General features: G+C 31.9%; 1 protein-coding gene across 1 annotated transcript; it reads left to right on the plus strand.

Moving 5' to 3' along the window:
• Positions 1-862: 862 nt before the first annotated feature.
• On the plus strand, positions 863-17,968 carry MKS88_005725 (uncharacterized protein; the record flags this gene model as incomplete). Its single annotated transcript, XM_067219013.1, has 5 exons — positions 863-11,050; positions 11,306-16,240; positions 16,306-17,265; positions 17,568-17,724; positions 17,931-17,968. 5 exons carry the CDS (start codon positions 863-865, stop codon positions 17,966-17,968), a joined length of 16,278 nt encoding a protein of 5,425 aa, XP_067070931.1.
• Between the last annotated feature and the right edge of the window lie 1,410 nt (positions 17,969-19,378).

Below are 19,378 nucleotides of genomic sequence, written 5' to 3' on the forward strand. Positions count from 1 at the left end.
ACATATATTTACATGTATACATACGTACACATATATTTACACGTATACATACGTACACATATATTTACACGTATACATACGTACACATATATTTACACGTATACATACATACATACATACATACACATATACATACATACATACACATATACATACATACATACACATATACATACATACACATATACATACATACACATATACATACATACACATATACATACATACACATATACATACATACACATATACATACATACACATATGCAAACATACGTACACACATATATACGTGCTTACATACACATACACTCATACGTATTTATTTCTACGTTCTATGTGTACTCTTTTCCTGTTTTAAGCGCCCCTTGTATTAACCGCATTTTTAACTACTCATTTATTTCACGTAATTCTATGTAAGTATTGTGTGCTTCCACATATATTTTTTTTAACCGCGCTATTTTTGAAACCAAAAAAAAAAAAAATAAAAAAAGTAAGATAAAGTAAAACAAAACATAATTAAATTACATAGAATAAAATAAAAAAAAAAAAAAAAATAAAATTAAAACAAAGCCATTTAAAACAAAACTAATTAAAACAAAACTAATTACAACGAAACTAATTAAAACAAAACTAATTAAAACAGAACTAATTAAAACGAAGCTAATTACAACGAAACTAATTACAACGAAACTAATTAAAACGAAGCCAATTAAAACAAAGCCAATTAAAACAAAGCAAAATATAATATATTATAATATAATACAATATAACGAAAACAAAGGAAAGGCGAGGTTAAGCAGAACAGTTTTTTTTTTTTTTTTTTTCCACTCCCTTTTTTTTTTATGAACAGTTAATAAAAATGCTTAATGTGGACCAAGAGAAAGAAAATAATAGTAACGATAAGGAGGAAATATTGCCAATTTCAAAATTTTTACAGAAGGAGTATGGTGATGGAAAAGCAAACAAAAAGGATGTTATGAGAAACTTAAGAAAAAGGATTTATAACCATGAACAATTTGAGGATATATATAAAAAATTAAAAGAACTACATGGGAATAGTGGAATTTGCACACGGCAATGGAAAGAAGGTAGCTTTGCTTTTAAGTGTTACAATTGTGAAGGAGATCCGACATGTGCAATATGTGCAAAATGTTTCTTTGGTTCTAATCATAAAACTCATATATATAGATTAACACACACTAGTGGAGGTTGTTGTGATTGTGGAGATACTTCATGGAATATTAAAGGCTCATGTTTTGATCATAGGGGAATAAATGAAGAATATTTGACTGATAAGTCAATTTTAAATACATATGTAAAGAATAGGGTTAGAGATGATTTAGAAAGTTTGGTTGGTACATTATTTAAGGATATTATATTGAAAGATGGTTATTTTTTATCTCTTGTGAATGCTGATTATGTGGAATATGCTTTTGAGTTTTTTAAAGATTTAGGTATAACTAGCTATTTATTTAGACAAATAATATGCGAAGTATTTACTGGAGCAAAAATTGATTTTTTAATAAATTTTCATTATTGTTTTTATGGAGGAATTCAAAAAGCATTATATTCGTTATATTTATCTTTATTTGTTCATCCATATTTTAAACAAAGATTTGCTTTCAAGTTAGCAAAGCATTATAGTTTAGTAGTGCGTGTTGTTGATGATAGGATGTATAATGATAACAATTTAAATGGTTTAAGTGTTCAAGTATTAACAGTACCAGAAATAGCTTACACACTTGTAATAAACAATTTTTTAAATGATTTAATAAAACTCATTGAAAGTTTTTGTGTATATAATTATGTAACTAAGTGTGTTATGTATAAAAAATTCTTACGATCAGATATAGAAATTATCATTCGTATTTGTGTGGATTTAAAATATCTATTATATCATACCGAAGTTATTAAAATTGTATTGTTTAATAAATACATAATTAAAAAAATTTTACATATATTGTCTATATTGCATCGTATGAATTCACAAGTGCGTTATACCAAAACACATATTATTTATGAAGACTTGTCTAGCTCCTATTCTATAACCATTGAAAATTATTTACTCCGTGTATTTGAGCCCTTGGCAAACTTTTGCAAAAGAGAAAAGAATGCTAATTTCCGTAATTTATTTTTACTCTATCAACTTACTATAGAAAGTATTTGCTCTCTTAATCTCTTTCCCTTTATTGATGATACGAGTGATCAAAAATGGCTTAAAAAAAGAAAAACTGAAAAGAGCATAAATAATAATAATAATAATAATAATGGTGGTACTACTGCTGAAAAGGGAAAGGATAGATCAATGGACCCAGGTGAGCCCGCGGAGGGTGCAGGAAAGGGAAATGAAAACATCGTAGGTGCTAGTGGTGGTACTGCCAATGGAACTGCCAACGAGACGAGTGCGGATGCACCAGGGGCCGAAGTTAGCAATGGCAAAAGCAGCGGCGGCTTAGATAAGGGCAAAGACGGAGAAGGCGAAAGCAAAAATGTGGAGGAAAAAAAAGGAGGTAACAAAACGAAACCAGAAAAAAAAAAAAAGAGGAAGCGATTGAGGCATTTAAGGTCTCTTCATTCCCCGTTAGTCCGTTTCTTTATGATGATTTTAAATTTCGATGTTGTTAAAAAGTGTATTGATGATTTGTATTGGTATAAATATATATATTCAAAAAAAATGAAGAAAACAAATATGCACAATTTTGGAGGTAGTAAGGGAATATTTCATTGTACCAAGCAGAATTCTTTTGGAAAGGATAGTAATAGTGGTTGTAGTAGTACCCCTTTTCCTAGCAGCGCTGGTCAAGGAAATGGTTTTACTGACGAATCGTCCACCCGAGTGGCAGGTAAAGAGGAAGCTTTGTTCATTGTGAAAGAGTTTGTAAAGGATTTCTATTCGATGGAAAAATACACAGATGAAGTGATAAACAAAAGAAAAATGCTACAAGAAAGGTACGAAGAAGATGGAAATAAAATAAAGATAAATCTTTTTAACTATAAACCATTTTTAAATTGTTATGAGGATAAAGAAAATACAAAAATTAGCAATTATTTAAAGGAGCATAAATATTTGGAAGAGCAATATTTCAAATGGATTATTAACACGAGCAATTCGAAAGGAAAAGAAGGGAAAGAAAAGGAAAAGGAAAAGAATAATGATGACAATAAGATCACTTATAGAAAAAGTATACAAGAAAAGAAAACAAATGTTATGTGTAAAAACATGTTCATAGAAAAAAAAGTAAATTGTAAAAATACCGAATTTAATGAATTTTTAGAAATGCAGTATATACATGAAAGGAGTGATATATACTTAAACCCGATATATATTGATTTATATATGAGGGATGTATTTGAATTTATTAATTTGTTCAATTTTAAATTATTGAAGTATATCCTATTTATTAATGTACATATATTATGTTTTATATATGAAATAAAATATGGTTACTGGGTAAGAAATGGACCTCAGATGGTATTTCAAGTGAGCGAATATGAAAATTCTTTATTTTTTCAAAATGATATTATTGGAATTCAATTTGCTATGATAATGATGAATATGTTACCTTTATATGAAGGTCAATCTGTACCAATAGATAATGATATTTTAAATCTTTTTAAAAAAGTTTTTGATGAAAATATTAGGAATACTGCAAATTTGGGTAGCGTAGACCAACCTACAGATGATACGTATTCCAACACGAGTGGAAAAACGAATAACAATGAATTTAGTCGCTTAGATGTAGTAGACGTTATAAATTCCAGTACAGATAACAATTGTACTAGTAAAAATGGAGGACAACCGGTGGAAGAAAACAACAAAAAAGGAGGTATACATAAAGTAGAAAACTTCGAAGAAAAAAAAAAAGATGAACTGAGTACTTATCACCATGATAGCAATGAAGAACATATGCTTATATATAGCAAGAAGAAAGTGCGTAACGCAAAGGCAGAGGAGGAAAACAACATTTTTTCTCTTTTTTTTGGAAAAAAAAGGTATAATAATGTACATGCAGGCACAAGATTCCGAAATGGTGCATTAACAAGTCAGAATAAAAGTGAAAAAATTGATTTTAGATCTATATATAATTTACTAATTACCTATGTGATGACTAGCCAATTAGGTAAACTTAGAAAAGAATTACACCAGAAGAGTGGGGTGGAGCAAGAAGAAGAAACCAACCATCAGAGGGGTAATGACTCGCTAGAGAATGGTGAAGGTGCGAGCACCTCGGCAGGGATAATGCATAACGATAAAGATGCAGAACCGGCTGAGCGTGAACGGAGTGGTGGAAGCAGTGATAGTGTCAATTGCGGTAATGCAAATACGTTTTCCAATATGAAGGGTGAAACGACGGGGGAGTTCCCATATGATGCGTATTATATAAATAAACTGGAGTGGAGTGAGTACCTGAAGCTTTTTATGGAGATGGAGGTAAGGAATCCATTTGTAATATTATATCAATTAATATTTAAGAATTTTAGGATGAATTTATATTTAAAAAATGTTAAGGACATGTACATGGAAATACAATTACATCATTTAAAAGTAGTATACAAGATTTTCACTGATATATATAGTAATAAATTAAAAATAGATTCAAGGAAAATAAATTATATATTTTATTTTCAATTATTTTATGATTTGTTAATAAGAGTTTTTAACGAATTATATTATTTTGAATCAAGTAATATACCGAGAAAAACATCGTATATTAAATATAAAGAGCGAGGTAAATATAATGTAAAAAAAATTATGATTCAATTATTAGCTTCCAAAGATTTTCAATATTTTCAACTGGAAGATGTTTTTCCTAAACAGTTCAGGCACCACCCCAGTTTTTATGAACTTGTTAATAAATATGGTCATACAACTCATATGTCAAGGAGTAATGTAAATTTAATTAAATTAAATAAAAGTTCTTGGTTATTATATGATGCTTTTTGGCCTATATCTCAATATAAAGATTTTCAGTCAGCTAATGAAAAATGCATAAAAGAAGAAAATGCAACTTACATAGGGTGTTCAAGAGAAGAAGATAAAGAATATATGACTTTTTCTTTTAGAAAAATTCAAAATATGTTATTTTTCGTCTTCAAAAATAGCTGCCTAGTCCCCATGCTATTGACCATCTTTATTGTAAATGAAGAATTTCAAAAAAAATTAGAGCGAAGGATTAAGGAAGCTTCGACGGGGATGCCTCCTACTAATGGGGCATCATCAACTAGAGGGATACCGCCTACAAATGGAGGATCATCTACAAGGGCTATTCCTCCCACAAATGGTGCACAACCTACAATAGTGAACGGTGCGAATAGCATTACTGGCAGTCTAAATAGCAATAGGTCAATTGAACAAAATAGTCGTTTGAGTAGCCCTAACGTTAACATGCTCCAGAGTAATACATCTGCTGGAAATATAATTCCTGACGCACTTCCCTCATTAAACGACTTAGACATATATAGTTTGCTAACTCAAGGAGGTGTGAACAGAAATGGAAATGGAACCCATATGAGTAGCAGGGTTATTGGAAGTAATATCATGGTGAATATGAACAACACAGGCAATAATGGTAATTCTGCGAATGGTAATAATATGGCAAGTAATAATGGTAGTTTAGCTAACAACAATAATGATAGCTCGTCCAACAGCAGTAATGCTAATGACAATAATGGAAATGCTTCCAACGGAAATACCTCTACCGACAATAACACTTACATAATTGTGGATCAGAATGGTGATAATGAAACACTGTTTGCAGAAATATTAATAAATAGAAATCCAAATAATTCAATAAATATGGAAATAGTAAATGTAACAGATAACCACATAGGGGAAGGTGGGGGTAACAGAAATTACAGACAGTTAAATGCTGATGGTTTATCAGAATTAATTAGAAATTTGATTAGTGAAAATAATATTATTAATAATGTTATTGATGAATCATTGTTGGCTAACAATACGAGCACAACTAATCATGAAGGGGTAAGGAGAATAAGAGGAGCTCGAAATAATAATACTGAAGATAATATGTCTTATGATGAAAATTCTTCTAGTGAAGAATTTCATTTGGTAGAATCAGAACTACCGAACATGTTAAGAATAAATTTATTAAGAAGGAGAAGTGGTCCATTTGATCTAAACATAGTTACAGATGGAAATGAATTTAATGTTAACCCAAATAATAGCAGCCTAAATAATACCATAGATATTTTAATAAAAATAATAAAATTGCTAAGTATTGTTATAGGCACTATTCACCCGTTTAAAGAATTAAACGGATTTTACTACTCCAATTGCAGCATTTTTCCCATTGATGAAAAGGAGGACGAAAAGGACTTAACCTCCAGCAGTTCGGATGAATCGTACATGTGTAAAGCGTTTACTGGTGATGGGGAAGAATTAATAGGTGAAGTGGTAAACGAAGCAGTACACGAAGAGGTAGACAAAGCGGTGGAAGGAGAAGAAAAGAATCAGCTAAAAGGGGGAAATAACCTTGGAGGTGCTTATCGCACCAGTATGTTGAAGGTGAATAATGGAAGTAGTAAGGATAACGATAAAAGTAATGGTAATCCGTACGAATGTGCAAACTCATCAAAGGAAAATGGGACTCAGGTACAAAATAATGACGTTAATGGTTGTTTAATTTTTGATCATGTAAATGTGATAAAGAAAAGAAGAAAGGAGAGAAAAAGGAGCAGTGGTGGTAATGGTACAAATGGAAGCAAAGGTAGTAATAATGGTAATAATAATACGAACAGAAAGATGCAGAATGCTTACGCATTAAGCAAAATAGCTGTCTATAATTTTATCACTTGTATTAACAATATAAATGCCAACGAAGATAAATGCTTTCTAAAAGTAAGACACACAATAGTGAATAGACTAAAAGAAATTTTTACAGAAAATTATGATTGCAAAAATGTAAATAATGGAAACGAACTATTAGAAATAGCAAGAAGGAAACAGAAATATTTATTACAAAGTATGAAAGAGCAACAGATGAAGTTTAGCAAATTCTTGGATGAGGAGTTACTATCCGATGATGACGATGATGATAACGATGATGATAACGATTATAACGATAATAAAAATAGTAAATATAGTAAAACACTTTTAAATTGCAAAAAGGGGGAACAAGAGGACGAAGCAGGAAACAAAGCCAAGAAAGACGGAAATGATGGACCAAATACAAAAGGTACCGGAAAAGGAAGAAGAAAAAAATATGAACATGATCATACAATTTGTGAGTACGAAAAAACTAAAGAAAAAAATTGTATATGTGTATTATGTAAAGAAGGAATGACCAAAAACAATCCATTGGCATATATATGCTTTGCATCACATACCAGTCTTTTAAAAAAAATTATAAAAAAAAATAAAATTGCTTTTCCATGTAAATATCCTTCCATATATACATGTGGTCATGTTATACACACCAGATGTTTGCATAACACGAAAATTTTGAAATATAGAAAGTTGTTCAGTGTTAAAAATGAACCAACCTTATATGAATTTACTTGTCCCTTATGTCGATGTATAGCTAACTGCTTCATTGTTTATGTACCGAAAAGATACTTGTCTGAAGATGATAGATATAGAATATATAACTGCAATTTGAAGGAGTTAATTCTTGACAGTTCTAACAAAAACCTATCAGAGTTGTTGAAGATATGTAGGAATGCACAATTAGATGATAAAAAAAATGAAGAAAAGAAAAATAGTCGTTACAGTGTAAGAACAAATTTGGAATCATGCGTAGAGGGGACTGATGCTCAACAGAGTTATAAAAACAGTGTACTTCTCGATGGTGAAGCTCCTGCGCAAGGGGGAAGTAAGCAATATTATTTGAGTAGTGTTACCACAGAAGATGCTATAACAGATGCTACTACTACGAACCACAATAATGGAAACATCCACAGTAGTCATGTGTTGACCACGTATACGCCCTATTACTATAATAAGGAAGTGATGGGAAATAAAGCTTATGTCCACTATTATGACGAGATTTCCAGTGCTAATAGAAAAGGAAGAAGGGAAAATTCATATTACAAGAATGAAGAGGAAAATGAAATTTCGGAATCATCTTCTTCCGATAGGTGGACTTACGCATCTTCGTCCAACCACTCCATTGATAGTGATATACCAGAGGAATTTTATTTTAAGTACAAGAATAAAAATAAAAAAATAAAAAATAAAAATAAGTTTTTGGAAATAAAAGAGGAGCATGAAGATAATTTGCATAACTCGAGTAATAGTGGCGTATATGACTTTTTTGATGAAGAGAAAATGAATGATATATTCAACTTGAGATTTAAGAAATTAATAGATAAATCTGTGTTAAACAATTTGTTGTCATATGATATGTATGAAGATAATAAGAAAATTATACTAAGAGAAGTTTATTTAAATGAAAATAATATATATGATAAGTTGTACAATAAAGGAGATAGAAGGAGAAATGATTTTATAAAGGGGGAATTTTCATATAGTGCGGATAATGCTTCTGACGAGGGGGGTTTTAACGAGGGCATTGCAAAGAGTGAAGATGTAGTGGATTACTTAAACGTATTGAAGGAGGAAGGTAGGAAGGTGGATATGGTTAGAAGTGATGGAAGTGAAAGATGTGCAGAAAATCAAAGAAGTGTACGAAATGAAGGAAGAAATGATACACGTGGTAGCCGAGAAAGACGAGGAAGACGAGGAAGACGAGGAAGACGAGGAGGAAGCGAGTTGTATCTACACAAAAACACGTTTAATTACATGAACAAGGACCTTACGTTTACCTATCGTAATTCCAACTACTTCTATCGGTACAAAAATGGCTTTTTATCCTATTATGTAAGTGTACCATTAAGATATATTAAAGAGATAAAAATGTTTTTGATTCAGAACAAGGCAAATAATTACGAGGGGAGGAATGTGACTAGGAAAGTTTACTTTACGTCTCATGTAGATAAACGTTTTTTGAATAAGGATAAGTCAGATGGTAATTTTGATTTCCATAATTTGGTTTTAAACTTTTATATGGATGAGAAACTACTGGAGTACATAAAAAACAATTTTAACATGGATAATGTGGATGCAGAGGATGTTATTCAAAAGTATAGAATAACTCCAAGTGTAGAGGGAACTGAGGAAGAAGATGGAACAGAAGAAGCAAAGGGAGCAAATGGAAAAGACGGAGCAGAGAGAGCCATAAATAGGGGTAATCAGAGAACCTCTAATGAAAGAAACGGACAGCGAGTGAGCGAGTTATCCAGAGAATGCACTGAACACCAAAAAGAGAAGAGACTTAAAACGGACTATGAAGAGGATGTGAAAGAAAATAATAAGTCCGAGGTAGCACTACCGCAATATGCAGATGATTACTACGGAACAGGTAATGAATTAGAAAATGATGATGGTAGTCATTTAGTAAGTGGGAATAGTGGCTTAAGTAAGGGTATGGACTCTGAGAGGGGAAATTTAAAGTGCACGAATAATGGTTTAGATGAAAGTAGTAGCAGCTTAAACGGGAATAGTAGCAATGCAGAGAGAGGTACCAATTGTGGAAATGGTAATACCACTAACAAATCGTATAAAGATTGTCACGATGGAGGTAACACAAATGGTGTAGTAGCCTCGTCAGACGGAGTCAATTTGGTTGAAAAGGGCATTGATCATAAATGCAAGAGGAGAATGAGAAGAAGAGGGAGAGGCAGAGAAAGTGGAAAACATAGTAAGCCAGAGGAAGGATCAAACAGTAGTAGTAATGACAGCAATCATGGAAGCAATCGTGATAACCATCGCAGCAGTGGACAAAGCTGTGGACGTGGTGCTCGTAAGAGGAAACACAACAAGATTGTTAAATTCCAGTATATTTGTAACTCGGGAGAATTAAAGATGCTGAATATAACGATGAAAACTTGGTTTTCCATGGATGTGTATGATGGAATCATAAGCACGAATAAGCGCATATATGAAAAGAATAAAGGTATATTACATGTACAGAATTTCGATAACATGTATGATATGAAAGCATTGAGACAATCCTTTATTTTGTTAGGTGGAATAACTGAAATTTCTTGGAGGATTTTTCATCAAGATCATACAACGTTTTCATCTATATTGCACCACTCAGAAAATTACAAAAAGTTAATCGATTTTGAATATTGCACAAAATTAGATGATAATGAAGAAGATGTAGACATAAAAGGAATAGGAGTAAATGATATACTTAAAATATTCCGTAAAATTGAAATGTATCCAGATTTTCTCTTCAATAATGGTGATGTCGGATTTGTAAATAAAAACGATTTGAAATATATAAACAAATTAGACTTAGTACTAACCAACAGAAGAGACTATGAAAGGTCCAGGAGGGCAGTGGGTAACAGCAAACATAGTAGCAGCAGTGATGAGAGGGGCGGTAATACGAATAACAGGAGTAACGCTAATAATAGCAGTAACACTAATAATAGCAGCAACCCTAATAATAGCAGCAACCCTAATAATAGCAGCAACCCTAATAATAGCAGCAACCCTAATAATAGCAGCAACCCTAATAATAGCAGCAACCCTAATAATAGCAGCAACCCTAATAATAGCAGTAACCCTAATAATAGCAGCAACCCTAATAATAGCAGCAACCCTAATAATAGCAGCAACCCTAATAATAGCAGTAACCCTAATAATAGCAGTAACCCTAATAATAGCAGCAACCCTAATAATAGCAGCAACCCTAATAATAGCAGTAACCCTAATAATAGCAGTAACCCTAATAATAGCAGCAACCGTAATAACAGTAATAGTAATAATAAAAGAGTACCCTGTTGGAATAAGAGCAATTCAGGTACAGATAAACTATCTTCTAATTTACATATTATTGGAAGTACTAAAAGTAATAAGAACAACAAAAGGGATGTTCTTAATATTAAGTATTGGAGAAATATAAATACAGCCGTGGAAATGAATAAAATATACTGGATATTGTACAACGAAATATTAATTCATATATTTTATAAAAACATAAATTATGTATCATGTAATAATATGATTGAAACACTGGTTAGAAATTTTTTTTTATATAAACATGAATTAAATATAATAAAGGAGGATAAAATATCAAATTTATTTAATTTACAACTTTGGAAAAATATGTACAAAATTTCTTTTTATTATGTGTATCCATATAGATTTACATTTAATATGTACAAGAATTTTTTTAATAAAATTAAAAGAGTCCATTTTTTAAATAAATTAGCTTTTATACCTCTTTCCATTGACGTTTTAAAATTATTTATGAATTTTTTTTTAAATCAGCTTTTGTATACCCCTGCCGCAATTCAACATTTTATATCTATTTCTTTAGTTATTATCAGTTTTCAAATTATGAATGAGATTTTTATTAAAGAAATTTCAAAATCGTATGTACGATTCATATTTTCTCAATTTTTTTATGAACAAGTCAGGAAAAATTTTGATAATATTTCGGAGTACATATATATTAATATTCAAAATGGTACTTATCCAATAATTCAAAACATTGTAAAATGTGATAAAAATGTCTCTACAGAACATAGTAATGAGTTTTATTCTTACAATACAGCTGTAGGATGTAGTGAAGAGAATATATCAGTAAAAGAAGAACTTAATTCATCACATGGACATTTTCGTACATTCGTTTTTGATAATTTTGTCAAGAACGATTTGGATCAATTGGGTGGCCAGTATCACTATACAGATAGGCATACATCACAAGGGGTTCAAGGGAACATGGATAATGGTCAGGTTCGTGTAAACAGCTATTATGGAACAAAGGAAAGCAATCCGCAAGGGCCATGTGATGATGAAATAATGGGAAAAGGGGAAAAATTGTTAAATGAACCATCGGATAAAAGGAGTAGATACACCTCGAATGATTGTAGCTCCTGTGACAAGAGCAATGATGCATACTATGTGTATAGTTGTGGAAATGATGAAAATGACAATTATGGTAATCATGGAAATCATGGCAATAATAAAAGCGATGGCAATGATAAAAGCGATGGCAATGATAAAAACGATGGCAATGATAAAAACGATGGCAATGATAAAAGCGATGGCAATGATAAAAGCAATGGCAATGATAAAAGCGATGAGGGTGGTTATAGTGGTATGGGTCAGGGGAATAATATAGACGTGTTCAGTTTGCTTAAGCGGATTGAACAGTTGTCTATGCATTTTAGCGAACACGAAATAAACGATTTGAAAAAGATTATTTTACACAATAAAATTCTTTCTGGAGATGAAATGAATGATACGGACATTCTGATGAGTAAGAAGGGTAGCATTAATGTAATGAAAAAGAGGAAATCCTGTCTTAGTAGTGAACAGGAGGAAATGAACATGCAGCACATGAGGAGGGTTCAAAATGGAAATAATGAAATTTTATCGCCCGAAGGTAGAAGCGAGTTAAAGGGGAAAAATGTTGTAACGATTAATGGAGTGGATGCGGACATTGTAACAACTAATCAGGTAATTCTTAGCACGGGGATAAAAAAGCTGTTCATCATATATGAAACTATGAAGAAACTGGTTGAATTAAATAAATTTAGGATGCATACACAAAAATTGATGCTTTTGTTATGTGAAGCAAATGATGCTTACTTGAAGTACGCATATTATAATGGATCGTTGCCTATTAATATATATATTAGCACCAATTTTTTAAAGTATAATAAATTTTTTAAAAATTTCTATTCCTTTTTATATAAGAAAAAGGGAAATGCTAAATGGGGAGCTTTTCATGTGTTATACGAGGAAAAGTTAGCAGGTCGAAGAAAAGGAAGTAGCATGTCAACCAAGGGAAAGCACGTAATGAAGAGGGATTACTACACTATTATGAGTAATAATTTGAACTCGAATGATGTTTTGGCTAATGGTGTTTGCGCTAGTTATGAATATGCCAATGATGTACATTTAGGAAAAGGCGGACACGACGGAGGGGAAGTTATGCCCTCCGGAGTACCTTTTTCATTCCCATTTGAAAATAATTATGTATATGGTAGTCAGGAAGAGGGGAAACAAATCCGTAATATGATGGAGTCCCTACCCAAGGACTCAACCATATCGTATAAGGATTATGTTAATAAATCGACGAGTTATAGTGCTAACTCGAATTATGCAGGAAACATTTCTGACAACCAGGAGATGCAGAGGGGAAGTACGAGCAATACTAAGGCAAATGGAAGCATCCTAAGTAACGGTAGGGCGAAGAGGAATCTGCAAAGGAAGAGTTACAAGGAAGTATCAGCGTCCGACGGATTAGTGGTATCAAACGGAGAAGCAGTATCAAACGGAGAAGCAGTATCAAACGGAGAAGCAGCATCAAACGGAGAGGCAGCATCAAACGGAGAGGCAGCATCAAACGGAGAAGCAGCATCAAACGGAGAGGCAGTATCAAACGGAGAGGCAGTATCAAACGGAGAGGCAGTATCAAACAGAGAAGAAGCTTCTAACAAGCCAGCCGAATCAAACATGTCAGGCATGTTGGAAGTTCCTAAATCTGAGGAAATCAAGACCAGTAGAGAGCAGAAGCAAAGGCGCGATAGAGGAAAATGCGGAAGAGTGTCAAACGAACTAAACCTGTTTAAATACAAGTTGTACAACATATCGAATGAAGAGTTGAGCGATATGTACTTGATGAACGAAACAAGTGAGAGGCACTTATCGGAAGCACAGAACAAAGATTTGGAGTACAAACATACGAAAATCATTAGTTTGTTAAAGTGTAAATATGAACATGTACCATTTGTTAATCATTTATTTTATATATATAATTTTTATCCAATATTGTTCAAGTTAAAAGAAATAAAAAGCATACATGATAAGAAAGAGGAGAGCATAGATATATGCACAGACGAATTTTTGTTATCTTGCATAGACAATAAAATATATGAGGATATAGGAAAGAATTGTAATTTTTCAGATGCAAGTTTTGATAGTGAAGAATCGATAAAAATTTCTGATGAACAAAAGAAGACATGTGATGACAGTTGTGATAAGGAAGAAAATGAAAATTTTGATGAAAGTAGTATGCATTCTAACTTAAAGATTTTAAATGAAATATTAGATGTAGAAGAATTAATAAAAGATATGAAAAAAACAAAAAAATGGAAAAAAAAAAATAATAGAAATAAATATGGGGATACTCTCTTCATTAAGATTTTTAATAAGTCTCTTGAAAAAATAAAAAATAAAAAATTAGATGAAAAAAAAAAGCACGTACTAACGAATGGTATCGGTTTAAGTAAAGGCATAAACGGGAATGACAATAAAGAAGTGGATAACCAGAATGGCAACCACAGAAGTGAAGAAAAACAAGGAAAGAATAAAGATAAGAGTACTAGTAACAATTCTTCTAATGACGTATTTGTAGATCCACACGATTTAAGACAAATAGACATTTCTGATAATAGAGGCGAAGTCTGTGTGAGTGATGAAAATAATAAAACGTGTAATGAGGGAGATACAAGGGGGAACAAGAAAAGGAATTTAGAAGAGGTAGATCGGAAGGAGGAGAAGGAAAATAAGGAACAGATGAAGCAGGAAAAAGAGAAGAAACTGACTTATACAAAGATCGGAAAGACAAAGAATGAGGAGGAGGGACATAATGAAGACGATGATGATGACCCGACTATATATAATACCTCTTCTGATAACAGTCATGAGTGCTCAAACTTCTTACCCATTTATGATGAGAACAGTTCTAGTAGTGATATGGACAGAATAAGATATAGGAAAAGGCATGCAGTAGATAGCTTTTTTTTCGATGACCCTGATGTTCTTCTGTCAAATAAAATTGATAGAAATACAAAATCAAAATGCAAAAGTGATAACTTAAATTATTTGAAATTCAAAGACTCAAACAAATTACAACGCTACCTTATGATGTTAAGAAAAAATGGACTTAGTAGAATTTTCTTTTACAATATACGCAAAATGTATAGTTATGTTTACAATTTACATGATTTTATACCATTATATCTTATCCAAAATATATTATTGCATTTTAAAAAGAGTTATAAAAACGTAAGTGAGTTCTATTATTATGATGATGATAATGATAATAAAAAAGCAAATCTAAGTAGCAGCTCCTCCTCCGAAGAAAGCGAATTCGAGTATACAAAATTTTCTAAAAATTTTTATCATTCTGCAAAATGGAAAAGGACTTATTCAAAGTATAAAAGCAAGATTAATAGCGAAGCGGAGGAATATACAGGTAAAAGGAGAGGGTATGGACAAGAGCATAAACAAGAGCAGAGTCAGGGACAAGAAGGTTCTCCTTATGAAGGGGGCATAAGCGTTGAAAGGAGTTCAAAGAAGGGGTATTCATCGAACGGGGAAAATGAATCAGACGATGGAAAAAGCAAAAACAAGATAGTTAACCCGGATAGAAGCATTTATAGTACATATCGAGCAGTTAATGATAACATATATAGGTGTTATTTTAACCAATTTGGTTGGTTTAGTCAAGATAGAGTATTCAACGAATTTCATTTATTTACAGATGAAGTTATGCGTTCAAAACCGTACTTCTTCTTTTATGACAATGAGAATAATAGAAATAGAACCAATAATAATAGTAACGATGGACTCACTTTGATTAATTATGACAGCATTATAAATAATAATCGACTTCTTATACAACAATTTCATAATTGTGTTAATAATAATATCCGTCGTTTTGCAGCCAATCGTAATAGAATCAACAATAATAATCGTAGTAATGTACGTCGTCTTGTAGCAAACCGTAACAGCAATTACAGTGGTTATAGTGGTAATATCTGTCGCTTTGTAGGGAACCGTAACACCACCACCATCGGCAATAACATTAGCAACAATAGTAGTGATAATGTGCGTCGCCTTGCAGTAAATTCCCACCATAATATCAACATGAACGGTATGGGCAACATGGGCCATTTGAACTACAGTAATAGTGGTAATACCCATCATGTTGCAATAAATTGCTTCAGCAATGGTAATAACCGCAGTACTGTAGTAAATTGCACGAGGAATTTAATGCGCGTACAAGCGAATAATCATGCAGATGCTACCAGAGGTAGGCAAGTAATTGGAAGAGACATACCAATGACTGTACAAACCGTTGCTTGTGTAAATTCCCATCTGCATACACAACAGATACAAGTAGGAGAAATGAGAAAAAAAGACCCTTCTGTCGAGGAAAAGAAGGAGAACGATAAAAGTACATATGATGTTAATAAAAAAATTAAAACGAAACATAGTAACAATAACTCGGACTCATTTACGAGTTGCGTTAGCCAAGGGGGAAAAAAAAAAATGGAGAAAATGGGAAAAATGGAAAAAATGGAGAAAATGGAAAAAATGGAGAAAATGGAAAAAATGACGAAAACGGGAGAAAAGGTGCTAATGGAAAAAATGGCGGAGAGAAGGTTGGAAGTAGAAGTGTGCGTCAAAATGAAGATGTACGTTCAGGTGGAAGTTTGGATGGAAGTGCGGATAGTAGTGCAGGCGAAGACACAGAGGGGCATAATTTCCCCAACGGAGAACGCAGTGAAAAATTCAAAGAATTTTATCAAAACGAAAAGGAAACATTGAGCATGAAGAAGGTGTTTATGATTTTTTATAAATATTTAAAAAGTAATCACTTCATTGATAATAAAAGCTCGTGTAAAAAGTTATATACGAAGTTTTTAAAGAAATATTTAAAGTCTGCAAATGTGTATTTGCAATTTGTCGCTTATATGATTTTCTCTATATATGAGTACAATCAAATGGCTCAGAAATACCTGGATTACATACATTTACATAGTGACATAAGTAAATATAATATATTTTTACATATTCTAAATATCGATAATAATTTCGATCAAGTATATATATATCAGACGCTGCAGTTGGTATTTCATCCATACTTTTACTTAATGTATCAGCTATACAAATACCTAAAAATTGATGCTTCACCAGTAGCTTTACATGACTTTTATGAAAATATGGAAGAGTTTCTATCATCCAGCTCCTTGTTTCAACCGAGTGCAAATTATTTTACTTTAATAAAGAAACATTTTAAAAGGAAATGTGTTAGCTGTAATAAATCCCCCAAAAAAATTTTAATCTGTTTGTATTGTGGATCGACCATATGTTTACACGAGAACGACGATATGACCGGCCCCCTTTCTCAAACAATTAGCAAATGTGTCTACCATACCACCATATGCGGGGGCGATCAGTGTCTGTACCTCTGTCTGAACACGTCATCGGTAAGAGCACGAGCGTGCTGCGGAAAACGTCCACAAGAATGAATATGCATATATATATATATATATATATATATATATATTTATTTATTTATTTATTTATTTATATGGAGAGAGATAGAATGAAAAAAAAAAAAAAAAAAAAATTTTTACATGTCCTTCACGCCATGCTCTAGGCATGTTTCACGTGCGCCTTGACGTATTAATATTCCCTTGTATGTTTACAGAATATGTATGTGCATGTATATATATATTATATATATGTTTGTATATGTGTATGTATTTGCTGTTTCCCCAATTTTTAGGTACTGCTTACTAGCGAGAATCGATACGACTTCATGAGCGGCCCGTACGTTGACAAGAATGGAGATGTGGATCATCACTTGAAGAGAGGAAAAAATCTATATCTGTCATCCCATAAATTGAATAAAATTTTTGATATCCTTATTAACTCCGCAGTTGGTAATTCTTTTAAAATATGTGAAGTTTTTCCTCATCACCACTAATCCTTTTTTTTCCGTTTTAAATGTTTTATATTGTTTTATAAAATAGATAAGGGTGGGGTGATATATGATATGAGTATTATTTTTATGTATTTTATCATTAGTGTATTCTTTGTGTGCATATTTTATTATAATCAAGTACGTATTATCTTTTCTTTTTTGTAGATGTTGAAATATACAAGCAGACCATTAAAGCGGATTAGATGTTGCAGGGTGGGGAGGGGGAAGATATATTGTTCACCCAGTTTGCTTAACTCTTTGGCCTGTGATGCGTGAACTCATTTTCCTCGTCACCATTCAAACCATATTTTATTCTGCTCGTCGTTCATTCATTTTGTGATCCCATTTCACCTTATCCTTATTTTTCATTTATTCATCCATTCGTTTATCAATCCATCCATATGTTTATTAATCTATTCATTAGTTTATTAATCCACCCATTCGTTTATCAGTACATCCATTCGTTTATTAATCTATTCATTAGTTTATTAATCCATCCATCCGTTTATCAATCAATCCTTTAGTTTATTATTTTTCGTTAACTTTTTAATCTTTTTATAATTTTGTTACGTGCCTGCCAGGGGAAAAGGAGAGATGATCAAACTTTCGACCTCTGAAATTTTTTTTACCGTTTTAATATCATGACTTTTCCCACGTCCTCTCATCCATTTTTAATAGAAAAAACGAAAGAGTAACCTTGCGCAGGCATATTCTTTTCTTTTTTTTTTTTTTTAAGTGCCCACCTGGTGAAGTTCAAACAGCTTAAGCCGAAAAATGCATTTTAGAAAAAAACTCGTAAAATATGTCTCTTCTGTTTTACAGATTTGTCGAAAAATAGAGAAACAAAAAAGAGAACAGGGGAAAAAAAGGCATTTTCATAATTTCGTTTCAAAATTTCGTTTCATAACTTCGTTTCATAACTTCGTTTCATAACTTCGTTTCATAACTTCGTTTCATAATTTCGTTTCATAACTTCGTTTTGCATATTTATATATACATGTACATGCAACCAACTTGAAGAGAACTTTTTCCTTTTCACCAACGCTTCGTGAAATTTCACGCCCTCTTGCTAGGAGGGCTACTTTTTGAGCCCGCTCTTACCTGTTATGGCGATATGTAAGCAGTTACAACACTCTGAGGTGCACACATGTGTAGATAAATAAATAAATAGATATATGTATTATATTTATATATATATATATTTTTTTTTTTTTTTTTTTTTCTCTTTAATATGCTCTCCCGGTAATTCAGAGTGCGTAACATTTTCTTGTTATAACTGCATACATGGGTGTAATTTTTTTTTTTTTATAATATTCCATTTTAAAGTTAGTAAAATATAGTGCTAAAATAATTTCTGCGCAATTATTAGCTAGCCTGGTCATAATTTAAAGGTATATTTTTTATGCATTATTATACGAGCGTTATTCACGGTATCTCCTCTCATTCGAATATTTTCCCAATAACCCACATTTTTATTTGCAAAGAGTGTATTCATATTTATCTATATATGTGTGCTTAATTATTTATTATTTTTTCGGTTTTAATTTCCTCCATTTTGAACAAATATGTACGAGTAGAATATTAAAGGAAAAAAATTTGAAAAAAAAAAAATA

The sequence above is a fragment of the Plasmodium brasilianum genome, chromosome 14 (genome assembly GCF_023973825.1).
Source record: "Plasmodium brasilianum strain Bolivian I chromosome 14, whole genome shotgun sequence".
In the NCBI taxonomy this organism is placed as follows: domain Eukaryota; phylum Apicomplexa; class Aconoidasida; order Haemosporida; family Plasmodiidae; genus Plasmodium; species Plasmodium brasilianum.